Below are 15,751 nucleotides of genomic sequence, written 5' to 3'. Positions count from 1 at the left end.
GCAGACACGCAGCCACCCTCTAGCTTCTCATCTGTTTTGCAGTCCTTGTATTTTCACACGTCCTTAAACCACCCTAACATCGTGGCTGTCGTAGAAGTTGTCATCGAAGGCAGAAAGCGGGATGGGACCCTCCAAACTTTGTCTTGTGGGTTTGGAATTCTTCGGATCTTCAGCAACAACCCGGAATCTCCTACCTCGGCCTCCCAGGACAAACGGTACCTGCCTTTTTTTCTGTGTCCGGGTTTTCTCAGCACTGCTCTTGGTGACTGACCCATTCATCACTTGGCCAAAAGGGAAAGTCTCCCATTGGCACTCCTGTTGTGCTGGGCTCATAGCCGTATGCTGTGGGAGGCTTTTCCCTCTGGCGTAACCGGGTTTGCCATTTCTAAGTAGGCCAAGGAGTTGTCCTTGAGGCCGGAGAAGACTGGTGTTGGCCGTGGGTGTGGGATTTGATGTGAGATGGCTGTGGGCTCTGCCTGAACCCTGTGGGGTTTTGGGCTAGTTATTTAAACTCGTGACTCTGAGCTCCTTGTCTGTGTGTGAGGGATAACAGTACGCAGCTCACAAGGGTCACGTGAGTGTGAAGCAGCGTGTTGTTCACAAAGAGGCACCTAGTAAGCGGTGGTAGTTGCTCAACAAACAGTGTTGGGCATCAGCCGTGGGGAAGGTGCAATGCGGGAGCTGGACGCACCGGGATGGGGAAAGTGTCTAAGCACTGCAGCCAAGGTCAGTGTGTACATGTCACGGCCAGGGTTTCTCAGCCTGGACGCCACTGACATTCCGGGCTGGGTAAGTCTGTGCTGCAGGGCCGCCCTGTGTGTTGTGGGATGTCTGGCAGCATCGCTGGCCTCCCTCCCCTGGGTGCCAGAACCACCTCCCAGCCCAGCTGGATGAGCAGAAGTATCTCTCGACATTACCAGATGTTCCCTCGGAGGAACATCAATCTGACTGAGGACCGCTGCTCTACATACACACCCATGGGACTTCCTCGAGCTTTGTCTTTTCCTAGGACATTTCAGAGCAGTGTAAACTTCCCTGGTGGTGTTTTCTGGCACCTGGGCCTTAAGGGGCTGCGGTAGGACAGTGCTGTGTGCATGCTGGAAGGGCTTGGCCCAGGGTATGGAGGGTGTGGGGGCCAGTGCATCGAGGGCATGATTGTATGGCATTTAGAAGGCTCCAGGAGGTGGGGTGGTGGTGGGGGGCCTCGTGTTTCCTTTTGAGACGTGCAGCTGACCTTTAATAACTAAATGCAAGATGCAGGCAGCTGACATGCATTCCTGGCTCTTGTTTTGCAGGTTGAGACTGTATCATGGCACCCCCAGAGCTCTGCTGCACCCACTTCTCCAGGATCCCATAGAACGTAAGAGTTGAGGCCTGGCTGGCCTGAGATGTGGCTGGTGGCAAAAGTCTGAGTGTCCTGAGCAGCACTTGTATTTATATTTTTATTTGTATTATTTATACTTACCATTTATGTGTATATAAATGTTTAGAATTTATATCATTTTGTAGCTCTTCTGAAAATACCCACTTCTAGTCCTGCTCTGTGATCTTTCTCTGTGTAAACCATCCTCAGCTTAGCTACTGTGCTTAGTTTGGGCAAAGTGTATCCTGGGCTTCGATTTTTGACTGAATTTAAAGAACTGAAACAGCCTGAAAGAAGGGCATTGTTTTGTGAGGATGGCCGTGGGGATATGTGGCCCTGTGGGTGCTGCTTAGGGGAGGGCTGGTGGCCTCCTTGCCTCTAGGGTGACAGCTTTGCCCACTGGGTGAAAGAGTTGCTGTCCATCACTGGCCACCAGCTATCGCAGGAAATCTTTGATTATGAATCCTGTTGGTTAGCTCCGACCTGGCAAGGCCTTCCAGCTGTGCTGACCTGCAGAGGAATGTTCTGGGGGAACACCGTCGTGTGTAGTGGCCTGGGCTCCTTCCTTTCCTCACTCCCAGTGGCCAGGGGGTCTGCTTTGGAGCAGAGTGGGGGGCTTCCTGCCATGCCTCCTTGACTGCTTCTCCTGAGCAGATGGACAGCTGGCCAGGAGGGACATATGGCCCACTCTGGCTGCCAGCTGTTTGGAGGATGGTCAGAAGGGGCAGCTGGTGGAAGTGGGGATGGACTGTCAGGGTCAGAGGTCAGTGCCGGCTCAGGGAGGGGTGTGCAGGGGTCTGAGTATTCAGCAGATGTTGCCGGGCTCTGTGATGGGAATTTTGTGTATGCCAAAGAGCCTGTGTTAAAAAATCAAACCAACCCCATCCCCTCTGATCCCCAAGGAATTTGGTGAAAATCTCATGATCGAGAAACGGTCTGTCAGAAACTTAATTGTGTTGATAAAGATTGGCTGTTAGGCTATTGCTCATTTGAATGTAGTCATCGATTTGAAGTACGCTTAGGACGAGGAGGTTTTCAACAGCGCACGTGGCCGCCGTGTCTGTTCCTGGTCGCGGCTCTGGGCACCGTTGGGTTTGTGTGGCCCCTGTGAGAGTGAGAGGCCTGTGGAGGGGCTGCTCCAGGGCCAGCAGTTTTTTCACTGGCCTTTCCAAAAATTCACAGACATTTTTCTTCTTTGTTTTTTTCTTTTTCTTCTTATATTAATTTTTAAAAATTAATTTATAGTTGGTGCACAGTATTTATATTGGTTTCAAATATACAACACAGGGGTTCACCATTACCCACATTATGAAATCCTCACCCCCCTCTAGTACAGTTGCTGTCAACATTAGGAGATGTTACAGAACCATTGGCTGTATTCTCCATGCTGTGTTACTGTATCTTTTATTATGTCAGGGTCAGAGGTCTGTGTAGAGGCCTGGGCTCTTATTCATGACCAGCTTTTATTATGATTGAGATTTTTGTGTCCCTTTATCCCCCTCACCTCCCCCTCCAACCGCCATGGTAACAACCAGTGATTTCTCAGTGTCTATGAGTCTACTGCTATTTTGTTCATTCTGTTTTGTTTTGTTTTTAGATTCCACAAATAAGTGAAATCGTATAGTATTTGTCCTTTTCTGCCTGGCTTATTTCACTGAGTATAATACCCTCCAGGTCCATCCATGTTGTTGCAAATGGCAGGATTTCTTTCTTTTTTATGGCTGAATAGTATTCCATTGTGTACATGTACCACTTCTTCTTTATCCATTCATCTACTGATGGACACTTATGTTGCTTTCATGTCTTGGCTATTATAAATAATACTTCAATAAACATAAGTGTGCATATATCTTTTTTTTATACTATTAAAGTATCATTTATATACAATCTTATGCTCAGGTTTCACATGAGCAACCTTGTGGTTACTACATTCCCCACTATTATTAAGTCCCCACCACATACCCAATTACAGTCACTGTCCATCAGCGTAGTAAGATGCTATAGAGTCACTACTTGTCTTCTCTGTGCTGTACTGCCTTCTCCATGCCCCCCCCATATTATGTGTGCTAATCATAATACCCTTTAATCCCCTTATCCCTCCCTCCCCTCCCATCCGCCCCAGTCCCTTTTCCTTTGGTAACTGTTAGTTCATTCTTGGGTTCTGTGAGTCTGCTGCTGTTTTGTTCCTTCAGTTTTGCTTCATTGTTATGCTCCACAAATGAGGGAAATCATTTGGTACTTGATTTTCTCCACCTGGCTTATTTCACTGAGCATAATACCCTCCAGCTCCATCCATGTTGTTGCAAATGGTAGGATTTGTTTTCTTCTTATGGCTGAATAATATTCCATTGTGTATATGTACCACATCTTCTTTATCCATTCATCTACTGATGGACACTTAGGTTGCTTCCATTTCTTGGCTATTGTAAATAGTGCTGCGATAAACACAGGGGTGCATATGTCTTTTTGAATCTGTGATCCTGTTTTCTTTGGGTAAATTCCTAGGAGTGGAATTCCTGGGTCAAATGGTATTTCTGTTTTTAGTTTTTGAGGAACCTCCATACTGCTTTCCACAATGATTGAACTAATTTACATTCCTATCAGCAGTGTAGGAGGGTTCCCCTTTCTCCACATCCTCACCAGCATTTGTTGCATGTCTTTTGGATGTTGGCCATCCTAACTGGTGTGAGGTGATATCTCATTGTGGTTTTAATTTGCATTTCTCTGATGATTAGCAATGTGGAACATCTTTTCATGTGCCTGTTGGCCATCTGAATTTCTTCTTTGGAGAAGTGTCTGTTCATATCCTCTGCCCATTTTTTAATTGGGTTATTTGCTTTTTGGTTGTTGGGGCATGTAAGCTCTTTATATATTTTGGATGTCTACCCCTTATTGGATCTGTCATTTATGAATATATTCTCCCATACTGTAGGATGCCTTTTTGTTCTACTGTTGGTGTCCTTTGCTATACAGAAGCTTTTTAGTTTGATGTAGTCCCATTTGTTCATTTATACTTTTGTTTCCCTTGCCCGAGGAGATGTGTTCAGGAAAAAGTTGCTTATGTTTATATTCAAGAGAGTTTTGCCTATGTTTTCTTCTAAGAGTTTTATGGTTTCATGACTTACATTCAGGTCTTTGATCCATTTTGAGTTTACTTTTGTGTATGGAGTTAGACAGTAATCCAGTTTCATTCTCTTACATGTAGCTGTCCAGTTTTGCCAACACCAGCTGTTGAAGAGGCTGTCATTTCCCCATTGTATGTCCATGCCTCTTTTATCATATATTAATTGTCCATATATGTGTGGATTTATATCTGGGCCCTCTATTCTGTTCCATTGATCTATGGATCTGTTCTTGTGCCAGTACCAAATTGTCTTGATTACTGTGGCTTTGTAGTAGAGCTTGAAGTTGGGAAGCGAGATCCCCCCTGCTTTATTCTTCCTTTTCAGGATTGCTTTGGCTATTTGGGTTCCTTTGTGGTTCATATGAACTTTAGAACTATTTGTTATAGTTTGTTGAAGAATGCTGTTGGTATTTTGATAGGGATTACATTGAATCTGTAGATTGCTTTAGGCAGGATGGCCATTTCGACAATATTAATTCTTCTATCCATGAGCATGGGATGTATTTCCATTTATTGGTGTCCTCTTTAATTTCTCTCATGAGTGTCTTGTAGTTTTCAGGGTATAGGTCTTTCATCTCCTTGGTTAGGTTTATTCCTAGGTATTTTATTTTTTTTGATGCAATTGTGAATGGAATTGTTTTCCTGATTTCTCTTTCTGCTAGTTCCTTGTTAGTATATAGGAATGCAGCAGATTTCTGTGTATTGATTTTGTATCTTGCAACTTTGCTGAATCTAGTTGTTAGTTCTCATAGTTTTTTGGTGGAGTCTTTGGGTTTTCTGTTAACAGTATCATGTCATCTGCAAATAGTGAGAGTTTAACTTCTTCTTTACCAGTTGGTATGTCTTTTGTCTTTTGTCTGATTGCTGTGGCTAGAATCTCCAGTACTTTGTTGAATAGAAGTGGTGAGAGTGGGAATCCTTGTCTTTTTCCTGATCTTAGATGAAAAGCTTTTAGCTTTTCACCATTGAGTATGATGTTAGGTATGTGGTTGTTGTATATGGCCTTTATTATGTTGAGGCACACATTCCCCTCAATACCCATTTTGTTGACAGTTTTTATCATGAATGGATGTTGAATTTTATCAAATGCTTTTTCAGCATGTATTGAGATGATCATATAGTTTTTATCCTTTGCTTTGTTACTGTGGTGTATCACATTGTTTAATTTATGAATATTGTATTATACTTGCATCTCTGGAATAAATCCCACTTGGTCATGATGGATGATCCTTGTGATGTATTTTTGAATTCAGTTTGCTAATTTGTTGAGGATTTTTACATGTGTGTTCATCAGGGGTATTGGTCTATAATTTTCTTTTTTTGTAGTGTATTTGCCTGGTTTTGGTATTAGAGTGATGCTGACCTCATAGAATGAGTTTGAAAGTATTCCTTTGTCTTCTATTTTTTGGATTACTTTAGGAAGGATAGGTATTAGGTCTTCTGGTAGAATTCAGCTATGAGGCCATCTGGACCTCGCATTTTATTTTTAGGGAGTTTTTTGATGATCAGTTCAATTTCATTACTGGTAATACGTCTGTTCAGATTTTCTATTTCTTCCTGGGTCAGTCTTGGAAGGTTGTACTTTTTTTAGGAATTTGTCCATTTCTTCTAGCTTGTCCAGTTTATTGGCATATAATTTTTCACAGACTTCTCTAGTAATTCTTTTTATTTCTGTGGTGTCAGTTGTAATTACTCCTTTTTCATTTCTGATTTTTGTTTATTTGTGTCTTTTTTCTTTTTTTCTTGATAAGTCTGGCTTGAGGTTTGTCTGTTTATCTTCTCAATCAGCTCTTGGTGGTGTTGCTTTTTTCTATTTATTCTTCTCTATTTTATTTCTGCTCTGATCTTTTTTATGTCCCTCCTTCTACCATCTTTGGGTTTCATTTGCTTTTCTTTTTCTAGTTTCTTAAATTATGAGTTTAGGCTGTTCATATGGGATTGTTCTTGTTTCTTAGGTAGGCCTGTTATTGCCATGTACTTCCCTCTTAGAACCACTTTTGTGGTGTGCCACATATTTTGAACTGTTGTATTTTTGCTTTCATTTGTCTCCGAGTATTGCTTGATTTCTTCTCTGATTTGTTCATTGACTCATTGATTATTTAGAGGCATGTTGTTTAGCCTCCATGTGTTTGTGGTTTTTTTGTTTTCTTCATGTAATTTATTTGTAGTTTCATACCTTTGAGATCTGAAAAGATGCTTGATAAATTCAATATCTTTGAATTTATTGAGGCTCTTTTTATGTGATCTTCTCTGAAGAACATTCCATGTGCACTAGAGAAAAATGTGTATCCTGCTGCTTTTGGGTGGAATGTTCCATGTATATCTCTTAAGTCCATCTGATTTAGTGTGTTGTTCAGTGCCTCTGTTTTCTTATTTCTTTCCTCCTTCTACTGAACCCAAAGTTAGTAGAAGGGAGGACGTAATAAGAATCAGAGCATAAATAAATAAAATAGAGAATAAAACAATAGGAAAAAAATCAATGAAACCAAGAGCTGGTTCTTTGAGATTGTAAACAAAATAGACAAATTCCATTTCGAATGGTTGATCTGTCCCTTGATGTAAGTGGTTTGTTTAAGTCCCTGGATATGATTGAGTTGCAATCTGTTTCTCCCCTTAGTTCTTTTGGGTGTTTTTCTTGACTGGATAATACATTTGCATGATTCAGAATTTAAAAAGTATTCTAAAGGATAAAAGGGTCCCTTGTAAGGTCCCCTGTCACTGCCCAGCTCCCTTGCCTGCTCCATAAGCAGCTCTCTGAGCGTCTGGGCCCCTTCCAGGGCCTTTCCTGGACCAGAAGCAAGGGTGCACATCCCTTTCTTATTTTTGTGCTCCTTGGACTCATCACAGACCTTGCTTTTTCCCCAGAACAACTTACCTTAGAGATGTTTCATGGGATCACCTTGAACGCTTGCTTATTCTTCTGGGGCTGAGAGGTGTTTTGTGGAGTTGCTGTTCTGTGGCTCATGGAATCGGTCCCTTGCTAGGTGATGCTTGGGGTCTTCTGTAAGGACAGGACTGGAAGCATGGCTGTGGAGCCATCGGCCCTTTTGCACGTGTCCACATGCGTCAGGGGGATGAGTGCTGCAGAGGAGTCATGGGGTCCGCAGGTCTCTGCCCTCATGGCTTGTGTTATCCCCACTTGTCCTCCCCAGTAGTGGCACCAATGTGCTCTCCCACCTGCCACACAGGAGAACACCTGTCAGGGCATATAAATGCCAAAGTAAGCAGATATGGTATTTGGAGTGGTTGTCAAAAATACAGTTTTCATGGACTGCTTTTTCTAATGAAGGCCCTTTTCTCATGAAATCACGTAGCGTGCCCAGGAGGTGGTGAAGCCCCTGTCAGTGGAGGAAGTCGGACGGGCCATTTGGTGGGCATGAGTGGAGGGCACGTCTGCGGCCCCTCTCACCGCAGGGCCCTGTGACGCTGGGGCGTGCCCCTTCCTGGCCCGACCCTGCTGGGCCGCCTCACTGTCCTGAGTGCTCTGGGTCTCAGCTCCTCGCCGTGGTCACTTTCTCCAGGACGCTGCCCTGCGTCCCACCTCCTCAGCACATACCCCGCCCTCCCTGGGGGTTTGGACCCCCTTCTCCCCTGTGTTGGGCATGCTGAAGTGCCTGTATCTCTCCCATCCCAGAACTGTGGCCTCTACTTGTGGACAGGGTTGTCTCGAGGCCGTGGGCCCCAGGCGCTCAGCCCTGCAGCTCTGCAGGGCTGACGGACGGACGCAGGTGCGGGGCTGGGAGGGAGGCGGGCCTGGTGCAGAGTGCCTCCCAGCCTCCCTCGGATTCTGGGGCCCAAGCGCTGCCTGGACCTCACTGCTCCAGGGCAAGAGGTGAGCAGGAGATCTTGTTATGTTGGGTTAAAAACAAGTATCTCTTTCATTGCGGTTTTATCAGAGAGAGTTATTAAGGATTGAGTCTATCAATCCTTTTTGGCTGAAGTAGCAGCAATTTCTGTCTCCCTAGAAAATGTATTTCCTGTTTGGGGTGTTTCTCCGTAAGATACTCAGTTTATTGGCTGGTTTGACTGAAAGTGTCTTTGGCGTCAGCTGTCACATAAAGTGTTTTCTCCCTCAGAAAACAAGCACATGACCCTCATGGAGAACTGCAGCCTGCAGTATACCCTGAAGCCGCACCCGCTCCTGGAGCCTGCCTTCCACCTTCTTCCCGAGAACCTTCTGGTGTCTGGTCTGCAGCAGATACCTGGCCTCCTGGAAGCTCACGGAGAAAATGGTAAGGGCTGCTTTGTTTCCCTGTACATGAGCCTGTTACGTCAGACTCCCCAGGAATGGGCTGTGTGGGGCCGGGCTGGCGGGTGTGGCCAGGCACCCTCAGCAGACAACCTGGGGGTGTGTGTGGGGAGAATGGGGAGGGAGGGGAGGGCAGTGCCACCCCTGTTTGCACAAAGCCCTACCTCACATCCCTTGGGTCACTTCTGTCTTCTTTCCTCCAGACATGCTTTCATAAGACAAATAGTTCCTTACGGCTCTGCCGGGACAGCCACCATCGCAGGGCTCACCCTTCCTGGGCCACCATATCAGTGGCTTGATGATGGTGATTTTTTAATTGTGGCAAAATAGTTATAAAACTATTTAACCATCTTTAAGTGTGTAGTTCACTTATGTGTGTAGGGCCATTAGGTACATGCACATGGCTGTGCAGCCACCACCATCCTTCTCCAGAACTTTCCATCTTCCCAAACTGGAACCCTGTGCCCGGTAAACACTCCCTCCCCCTCTCCCTTCCCCCACACCCTGGGACCACCATTCCACTTCCTATCTCTATGAACAGGCTACTCTGGTGACCTCATGTAAGTGGGATCCTGCAATGTCTGTCCTTCTGTGACTGGCTTAATTTATTTGGCTCTGTGCCATCAAGGTTCATCCGTGGTGTAGCATGCCAGAATTTCCTTCCTTTTCAGGCTGTGTGATATTCCACTGTGTGAATAGACCACATTTCCTCACCCATCCATCAGCATCCCACCTTTTGACCGGCGTGAATAGTGCTGCTGTGAACATGGGTGTGCAATGCTTGATTGTCTTTGAAAACTGAAAGTCACGTGAAGGGCTCCACGCTCTGTCTTGGTGTGGTTTACAAGTTGATTCTCCAGGGGGAGATTTGGGTCAGCCCCTTCCCGGCTGCGGCCCTAGGGTCTGCTGATGGGCCTCACGACCTGGGCCTCGTGCTCCTCGGGGCCCTTCTGGGGGCCAGTGTCTGGCCGCACAGAAGAATGGAAGGACCACACAGCCCCTCACCACCTGGCCCTGCTGGCGCCGCTGTCTGGAGTGGGCTGGCTCCCTGCTCCGTTCCAGGGGAGCAGGACTTGGCGTTGGGTGTGAGCATCTGGGACGGAGCCCTGATGTGAAATGCTCTAGACCTCGTGAGGAGTCGGTGGCTCAGCTCCATCGTCGGGGGTGTCCTGTGGGTGGCATGGGTCTTCTGGTCCTGTTAGCCCCGCTGCGGTACGTGCTGCTGTTAAGAACCTAAACCTAGCTGCACACCTGCTTGGAAGCAGCTTATGTAAGTCTTCCTGTCCCCAGATTCTGGGTATTCAGGCAGCATGTTCTTGGGGCCTGTGGTGTATACATCACCTTGTGACTTGGCAGACGGTGAAGGTGGAGCTGTAACGAAGACGCTGAAATACCAAGGCTCAGCATGGGGCCGCTTCTGTGTCATCCCTGGCGTGGTGGGAGAGGGGCTCGGGCATAGGCGGTCCGCACGTTTGCTCCTCGTACCTTAGATCAGACTGGAGGGTGCTCAGAGTGGAGTTTGGATTAAAGAAGCATGATTTCAGCTCCTTTCCTTAAGGTTCATGTTTTCAGAAGGGATCTGAGGCCCTCTGGTCAATTGTTCGCCCCCTGGTGTAGAGCAGTGCATCACTGGGATGCCTAGTGGATGCAGGTGCTGCCTATAGAGTTGTAAAAAATTAAAGACAGTTTGTGTTGTTTGAAACAAATGAACAGGGACACTGGGAGCAGAGCTCCCGTGGGTGGGAGGAGCCTGGCTTCGTGCGGGCAGGAGTGGCGCTCGCTCTTCTGCGGAGGAGGGACTGGAGCACAGCTGCCATCAGATCCCCTGGTGACCGTCAGAGAAAAGAAACCTGTTTAACATGCAGAACAGCACTGCAAGGAAACTGAGGCTTGAAGATAGGAAAAATGGACCCATTTAGTCCATGACAGTCAGGATTCAAACCCAGATGCTAAGGCCCCTGCTTCTATTTATTTATTTATTTATTTATTATTTTTTTAATACTTAAAAAATTTTTTTGTTAAGGTATCACTGATATACACTCTTATGAAGGTTTCACGTGAAAAACAATGTGGTTACTACATTCACCCGTATTGTTAAGTCCTCCCCATATCCCACTAAGTCACTGTCCATCAGCATAGTAAGATGCCACACAGTCACTACTTGTCTTCTCTGTGCTGCACTGCCTTCCCTGTGACCACCCCCCAACACCACGTCTACTAATCATAATACCCCTCAATCCCCTTCTCCCTCCCTCCTGACCCACCCTCCACCATCCCTCCCCTTTGGTAACTGCTAGTTCCTTCTTGGAGTCTGTGAGTCTGCTGTTGTTTTGTTCCTTCAGTTTTGCTTTGTTCTTATACTTCAGAAAAGAGGGAAATCATTTGGTGCTTGTCTTTCTCCACCTGGCTTATTTCACTGAGCATAATACCCCCTAGCTCCATCCATGTTGTTGCAAATGGCAGGATTTGTTTTCTTCTTGTGGCTGGATAATATTCCATTGTGTATATGTACCACATCTTCTTTATCCATTCATCTACTGATGGACACTTAGGTTGCTTCCATTTCTTGGCTATTGTAAATAGTGCTGTGATAAACATAGGGGTGCATCTGTCTTTTTGAATCTGAGGTCTTGTTTCCTTTAGGTAAATTCCTAGGAGTGGAATTCCTGGGTCAAATGGTATTTCTGTATTGCTTTCCACAATGATTGAACTAATTTACATTTCCACCAGCAGTGTAGGAGGGCTCCCCTTTCTCCACATCCTCACCAGCATTTGTTGTTTGTCTTTTGGATGCTGGCCATCCTAACTGGTGTGAGGTGGTATCTCATTGTGGTTTTAATTTGCATTTCTCTGCTGATTAGCAATGTGGAGCATCTTTTCATGTGCCTGTTGGCCACCTGAATTTCTTCTTTGGAGAAGTGTCTGTTCATATCCTCTGCCCATTTTTTCATTGGGTTATTTCCTTTTTTGGTGTGGAGGCATGTAAATCCATTATGTATTTTGGATGTTAACCCCTTGTCGGATATGTCATTTATGAATATGTTCTCCCATACTGTAGGATGGCTTTTTATTCTACTGATGGTGTCCTTTGCTGTACAGAAGCTTTTCAGGTTGATATAGTCCCATTTGTTCATTTTTGCTTTTGTTTCCCTTGCCTGAGGAGATGTGTTCAGGAAAAAGTTGCTCATGTTTATATTCAAGAGAGTTTTGCCTATGTTTTCTTCTAAGAGTTTTATGGTTTCATGACTTACATTCAGGTCTTTGATCCATTACGAGTTTACTTTTGTGTGTGGGGTTAGACAATGATCCAGTTTCATTCTCTTACATGTAGCTGTCCAGTTTTGCCAACACCAGCTGTTGAAGAGGCTGTCATTTCCCCATTGTATGTCCATGGCTCCTTTATCATCTATTAATTGTCCAAATATGTATGGGTTTATATCTGGGCCCTCTATTCTGTTCCATTGATCTATGGGTCTGTTCTTGTGCCAGTACCAAATTGTCTTGATTACTGTGGCTTTGTAGTTGAGCTTGAAGTCGGGGAGCGTAATCCCCCTGTTTATTCTTCCTCCTCAGGATTGCTTTGGCTATTTGGGGTCCTTTGTGATTCCATATGAATTTTAAAACTATTTGCTTTAGTTCGTTGAAGAATGCTGTTGGTATTTTGATAGGGATTGCACTGAATCTGTAAGTTACTTTAGGCAGGATGACCATTTTGACAATATTAATTCTTCCTACCCAAGAGCGTGGGATTTATTTCCATATATTAGTGTCCTCTTTAATTTCTCTCATGAATTTCTTGTAGTTTTCAGGGTATAGGTCTTTCACCTCCTTGGTTAGGTTTATTCTAGGTATTTTATTCTTTTTGATGCAATTGTGAATGGAATTGTTTTCCTGATTTCTCTTTCTGCTAGTTCATCGTTAGTGTATAGGAATGCAACCGATTTCTGTGTATTAATTTTGTATCCTGCAACTTTGCTGAATTCAGATAGTAGTTTTGGAGTGGATTCAATAGGGTTTTTTATGTATAATATCATGTCATCTGCAAACAGTGACAGTTTAATTTCTTCCTTACCAATATGGATGCCTTTTATTTCTTTGTGTTATTTGACTGCCATGGCCAGGACCTCCAGTACTATGTTGAATAGAAGTGAGGAGAGTGGGCATCCTTGTCTTGTTCCTGATCTTAAAGGAAAAGCTTTCAGCTTCTCACTGTTAAGTATGGTCTTGGCTATAGGTTTGTCATATATGGTGTTTATTAGGTTGAGGTACTTGCCCTGTATACCCATTTTGTTGAGAGTTTTTTTTTTTTTTTGAGAGGCCATCTCTCATATTTATTGATCAAATGGTTGTTGACAACAATAAAATTCCGTATAGGGGACTCAATGCACAATCATTAATCAACCCCAAGCCTAATTCTTGTTGAGAGTTTTTATCATGAATGGGTGTTGAATTTTGTCAAATGCTTTTTCATCACCTATGGAGATGATCGTGTGGTTTTTGTCCTTCTTTTTGTTGATGTGGTGGATGATGTTGATGGATTTTTGAATATTGTACCATCCTTGCATCCCTGGAATAAATCTATTTGATCATGATGGATGATCTTTTTGATGTATTTTTGAATTTGGTTTGCTCATATTTTGTTGAGTATTTTTACATTTGTGTTCATCAGGGATATTTGTCTGTTGTTTTCTTTTTTGTGGTGTCTTTGCCTGGTTTTGGTATTAGAATGATGCTGGCTTCATAGAATGAGTTTGGGAGTATTCCCTCCTCTTCTACTTTTTGGAAAACTTTAAGGAGAATGGGTATTAGGTCTTCTCTAAATGTCTGATAAAATACAGCAGTGAAGCCATCTGGTCCAGGGTTTTTGTTTTTAGGTAGTTTATTAGCAATTCAATTTCACTGCTGCCAATTGGTCTGTTTAGATTTTCTGTTTCTTCCTGGGTCACTCTTGGAAGGTTGTATTTTTCTAGAAAGTTGTCCATTTCTTCTAGGTTATCCAGTTTGTTAGCATATAATTTTTCATAGTATTCTGTAATAATTCTTTGTATTTCCGTGGCGTCCTTAGTGACTTTTCCTTTATATAATAGTTATATCCTCTTGTTGGACTGACCCCTTTATCATTATGTAATGTCCTTCTTTTTCTCTTGTGACTTTCTTTGTTTTGAAGTCTATTTTGTCTGATACAAGTACTGCAACTCCTGCTTTCTTCTCCCTATTAGTTGCATGAAATAATCTTTTTCCATCCCTTTACTTTTAGTCTGTGTATGTCTTTGGGTTTGAAGTGAGTCTCTTGTAGGCAGCATATAGCCTGGGCTTGCTTTTTTTATCCATTCAGTGACTATGTCTTTTGATTTGTGCGTTCAGACCATTTACATTTAGGGTGATTATTGATAGGTATATACTTGTTGCCATTGCAGGGTTTAGATTCATGGTTACCATGGTAACTTCCTTACTATCTAAGAGTCTAACTTAACTCACTTAGTGTGCTATTACAAACACAATCTAAAGGTTCTTCCCCCCTCCCCCTTTTTCTTCCTCCTCCATTCTTTATATATTAGGTATCACATTCTGTACTCTTTGTCTATCCCTTAACTGACTTTGGGGGTAGTTGATTTGATTTTGCATTTGCTTAACAATTAATTGGTCTGCTTCCTTTACTGTGGTTTTATTTCCTCTGGTGACAGCTTTTAGCCTTAGGAGCACTTCCATCTCTAGCAGTCCCTCCAAAATACATTGTAGAAATGGTTTGCAGGAGGTAAATGCTCTCAGGTTTTGCTTATCTGAAAATTGTTTAATCCCTCCTTCAAATTTAAATGATAATCTTGCCAGGTAGAGCATTCTTGGTTCGAGGCCCTTCTGTTTCATGGCATTAAATATATCATGCCACTCCCTTCTGGCCTGTAAGGTTTCTGTTGAGAGGTCTGATGATAGCCTGATGGGTTTTCCTTTGTGTGTGATCTTTTTTCTGTCTCTGGCTGCTTTGAATACTCTGTTCTTATCCTTGATCTTTGCCATTTTAATTATTACATGTCTTGGTGTAAGACAGAGCAGCAAGCTCTGTGCAGTCCTTGCCCCTTTAGCAGCCCTCTTGCTGTTAGGAAGTCTGTCAGACTGCCTGCCTTGTCCCAGAGCGGCTGGTGTAGATTCCTGTTTTCCACAAGTGCCTGGAATCTCAGTCTCTCCAAATACTCTGCCTGTCTTAGTTTTCCAACCCCACTAATCTCCAGAGCACCATGTAATGTAGGTTCGTGCTCCCAGAGCAGATCTCCAGGGCTGGGTGTTCAGCAGTCCTAGGCCTCCACCCCCTCTCTGCTCTGTTTCTTTTTCTCCTTCTGGTGTGCTGGTGTGGGGGAAGGGCTTGGATCCCTCCAGATCATGGCTTTGGTACTTTACCCTTTTCCTTGAGGTGTGCTGTTTCCCCAGGTGTAGACAGTCTGCTGCAGCCTTTTTTCCTGTTGCTCTTTCAGGATTAGATGTATTTCCATATTATATGTGGTTTTGGGAGGAGGTTTCTGTTTCACCTCTCACACCACCATCTTTAATTCTATCTCCTGGATTTTATTTTGATGCCATTTTGGGACATTGGTATTTGTTCATTTGTAAAATGCCACAAAAAGGGAGGATTGAGTTGTTTTTAATTGAAAATTTTATTGAGGTCCACCTAGATTTCCATGTGGTTTTAGTAAATAGTGGAGCCTGCCCTTGTGCGCTCTTTGCCCAGTGTCCCACAAACGGCGGCCCGATGTCACAGCTTGGACACTGACGTCAGTGCACCTGCTGATCTTACTCCTGTCCCCCCAGTGTGACTCGTACTCATCTGTGTGAGGATTGAATTTTTAAGAGTAACTTTCAGCTTGGGAATGACTAGAACTGACAGCTCCTGATTCTGGCTCTTCTGGTGACTGTCACTCCCCACAAGAGAGGCAGGTCCTTGGGCAACTCATAGAGGGAGGTGCTCAGAACTACCCAGGTTGGCACATGCTGCTGATGCCATGATTTCTTTTCCTTGCACCTG

General features: G+C 44.1%; 1 protein-coding gene across 17 annotated transcripts in view; it reads left to right on the top strand.

Annotated features, from left to right (window-relative positions):
- The window catches only part of NPHP4 (nephrocystin 4), a 127,541-nt gene that overhangs the window by 19,962 nt on the left and 91,828 nt on the right, over window positions 1-15,751 (top strand). For all 17 annotated transcript variants that reach the window (XR_012129944.1, XM_073233095.1, XM_073233099.1 and 14 more), the window contains 3 exons: window positions 43-215; window positions 1,296-1,360; window positions 8,564-8,719. Coding sequence is in view for 16 of the 17 variants with exons in the window: in XM_073233095.1 (XP_073089196.1) it covers window positions 43-215; window positions 1,296-1,360; window positions 8,564-8,719 (394 nt within the window). In the remaining variant the exon portion in view is untranslated. The remainder of the gene's footprint in view (window positions 1-42; window positions 216-1,295; window positions 1,361-8,563; window positions 8,720-15,751) is intronic.

Source organism: Manis javanica, chromosome 4 (assembly GCF_040802235.1).
Source record: "Manis javanica isolate MJ-LG chromosome 4, MJ_LKY, whole genome shotgun sequence".
Lineage (NCBI taxonomy): Eukaryota > Metazoa > Chordata > Mammalia > Pholidota > Manidae > Manis > Manis javanica.
This window is presented reverse-complemented; position numbering and strand designations above follow the sequence as displayed.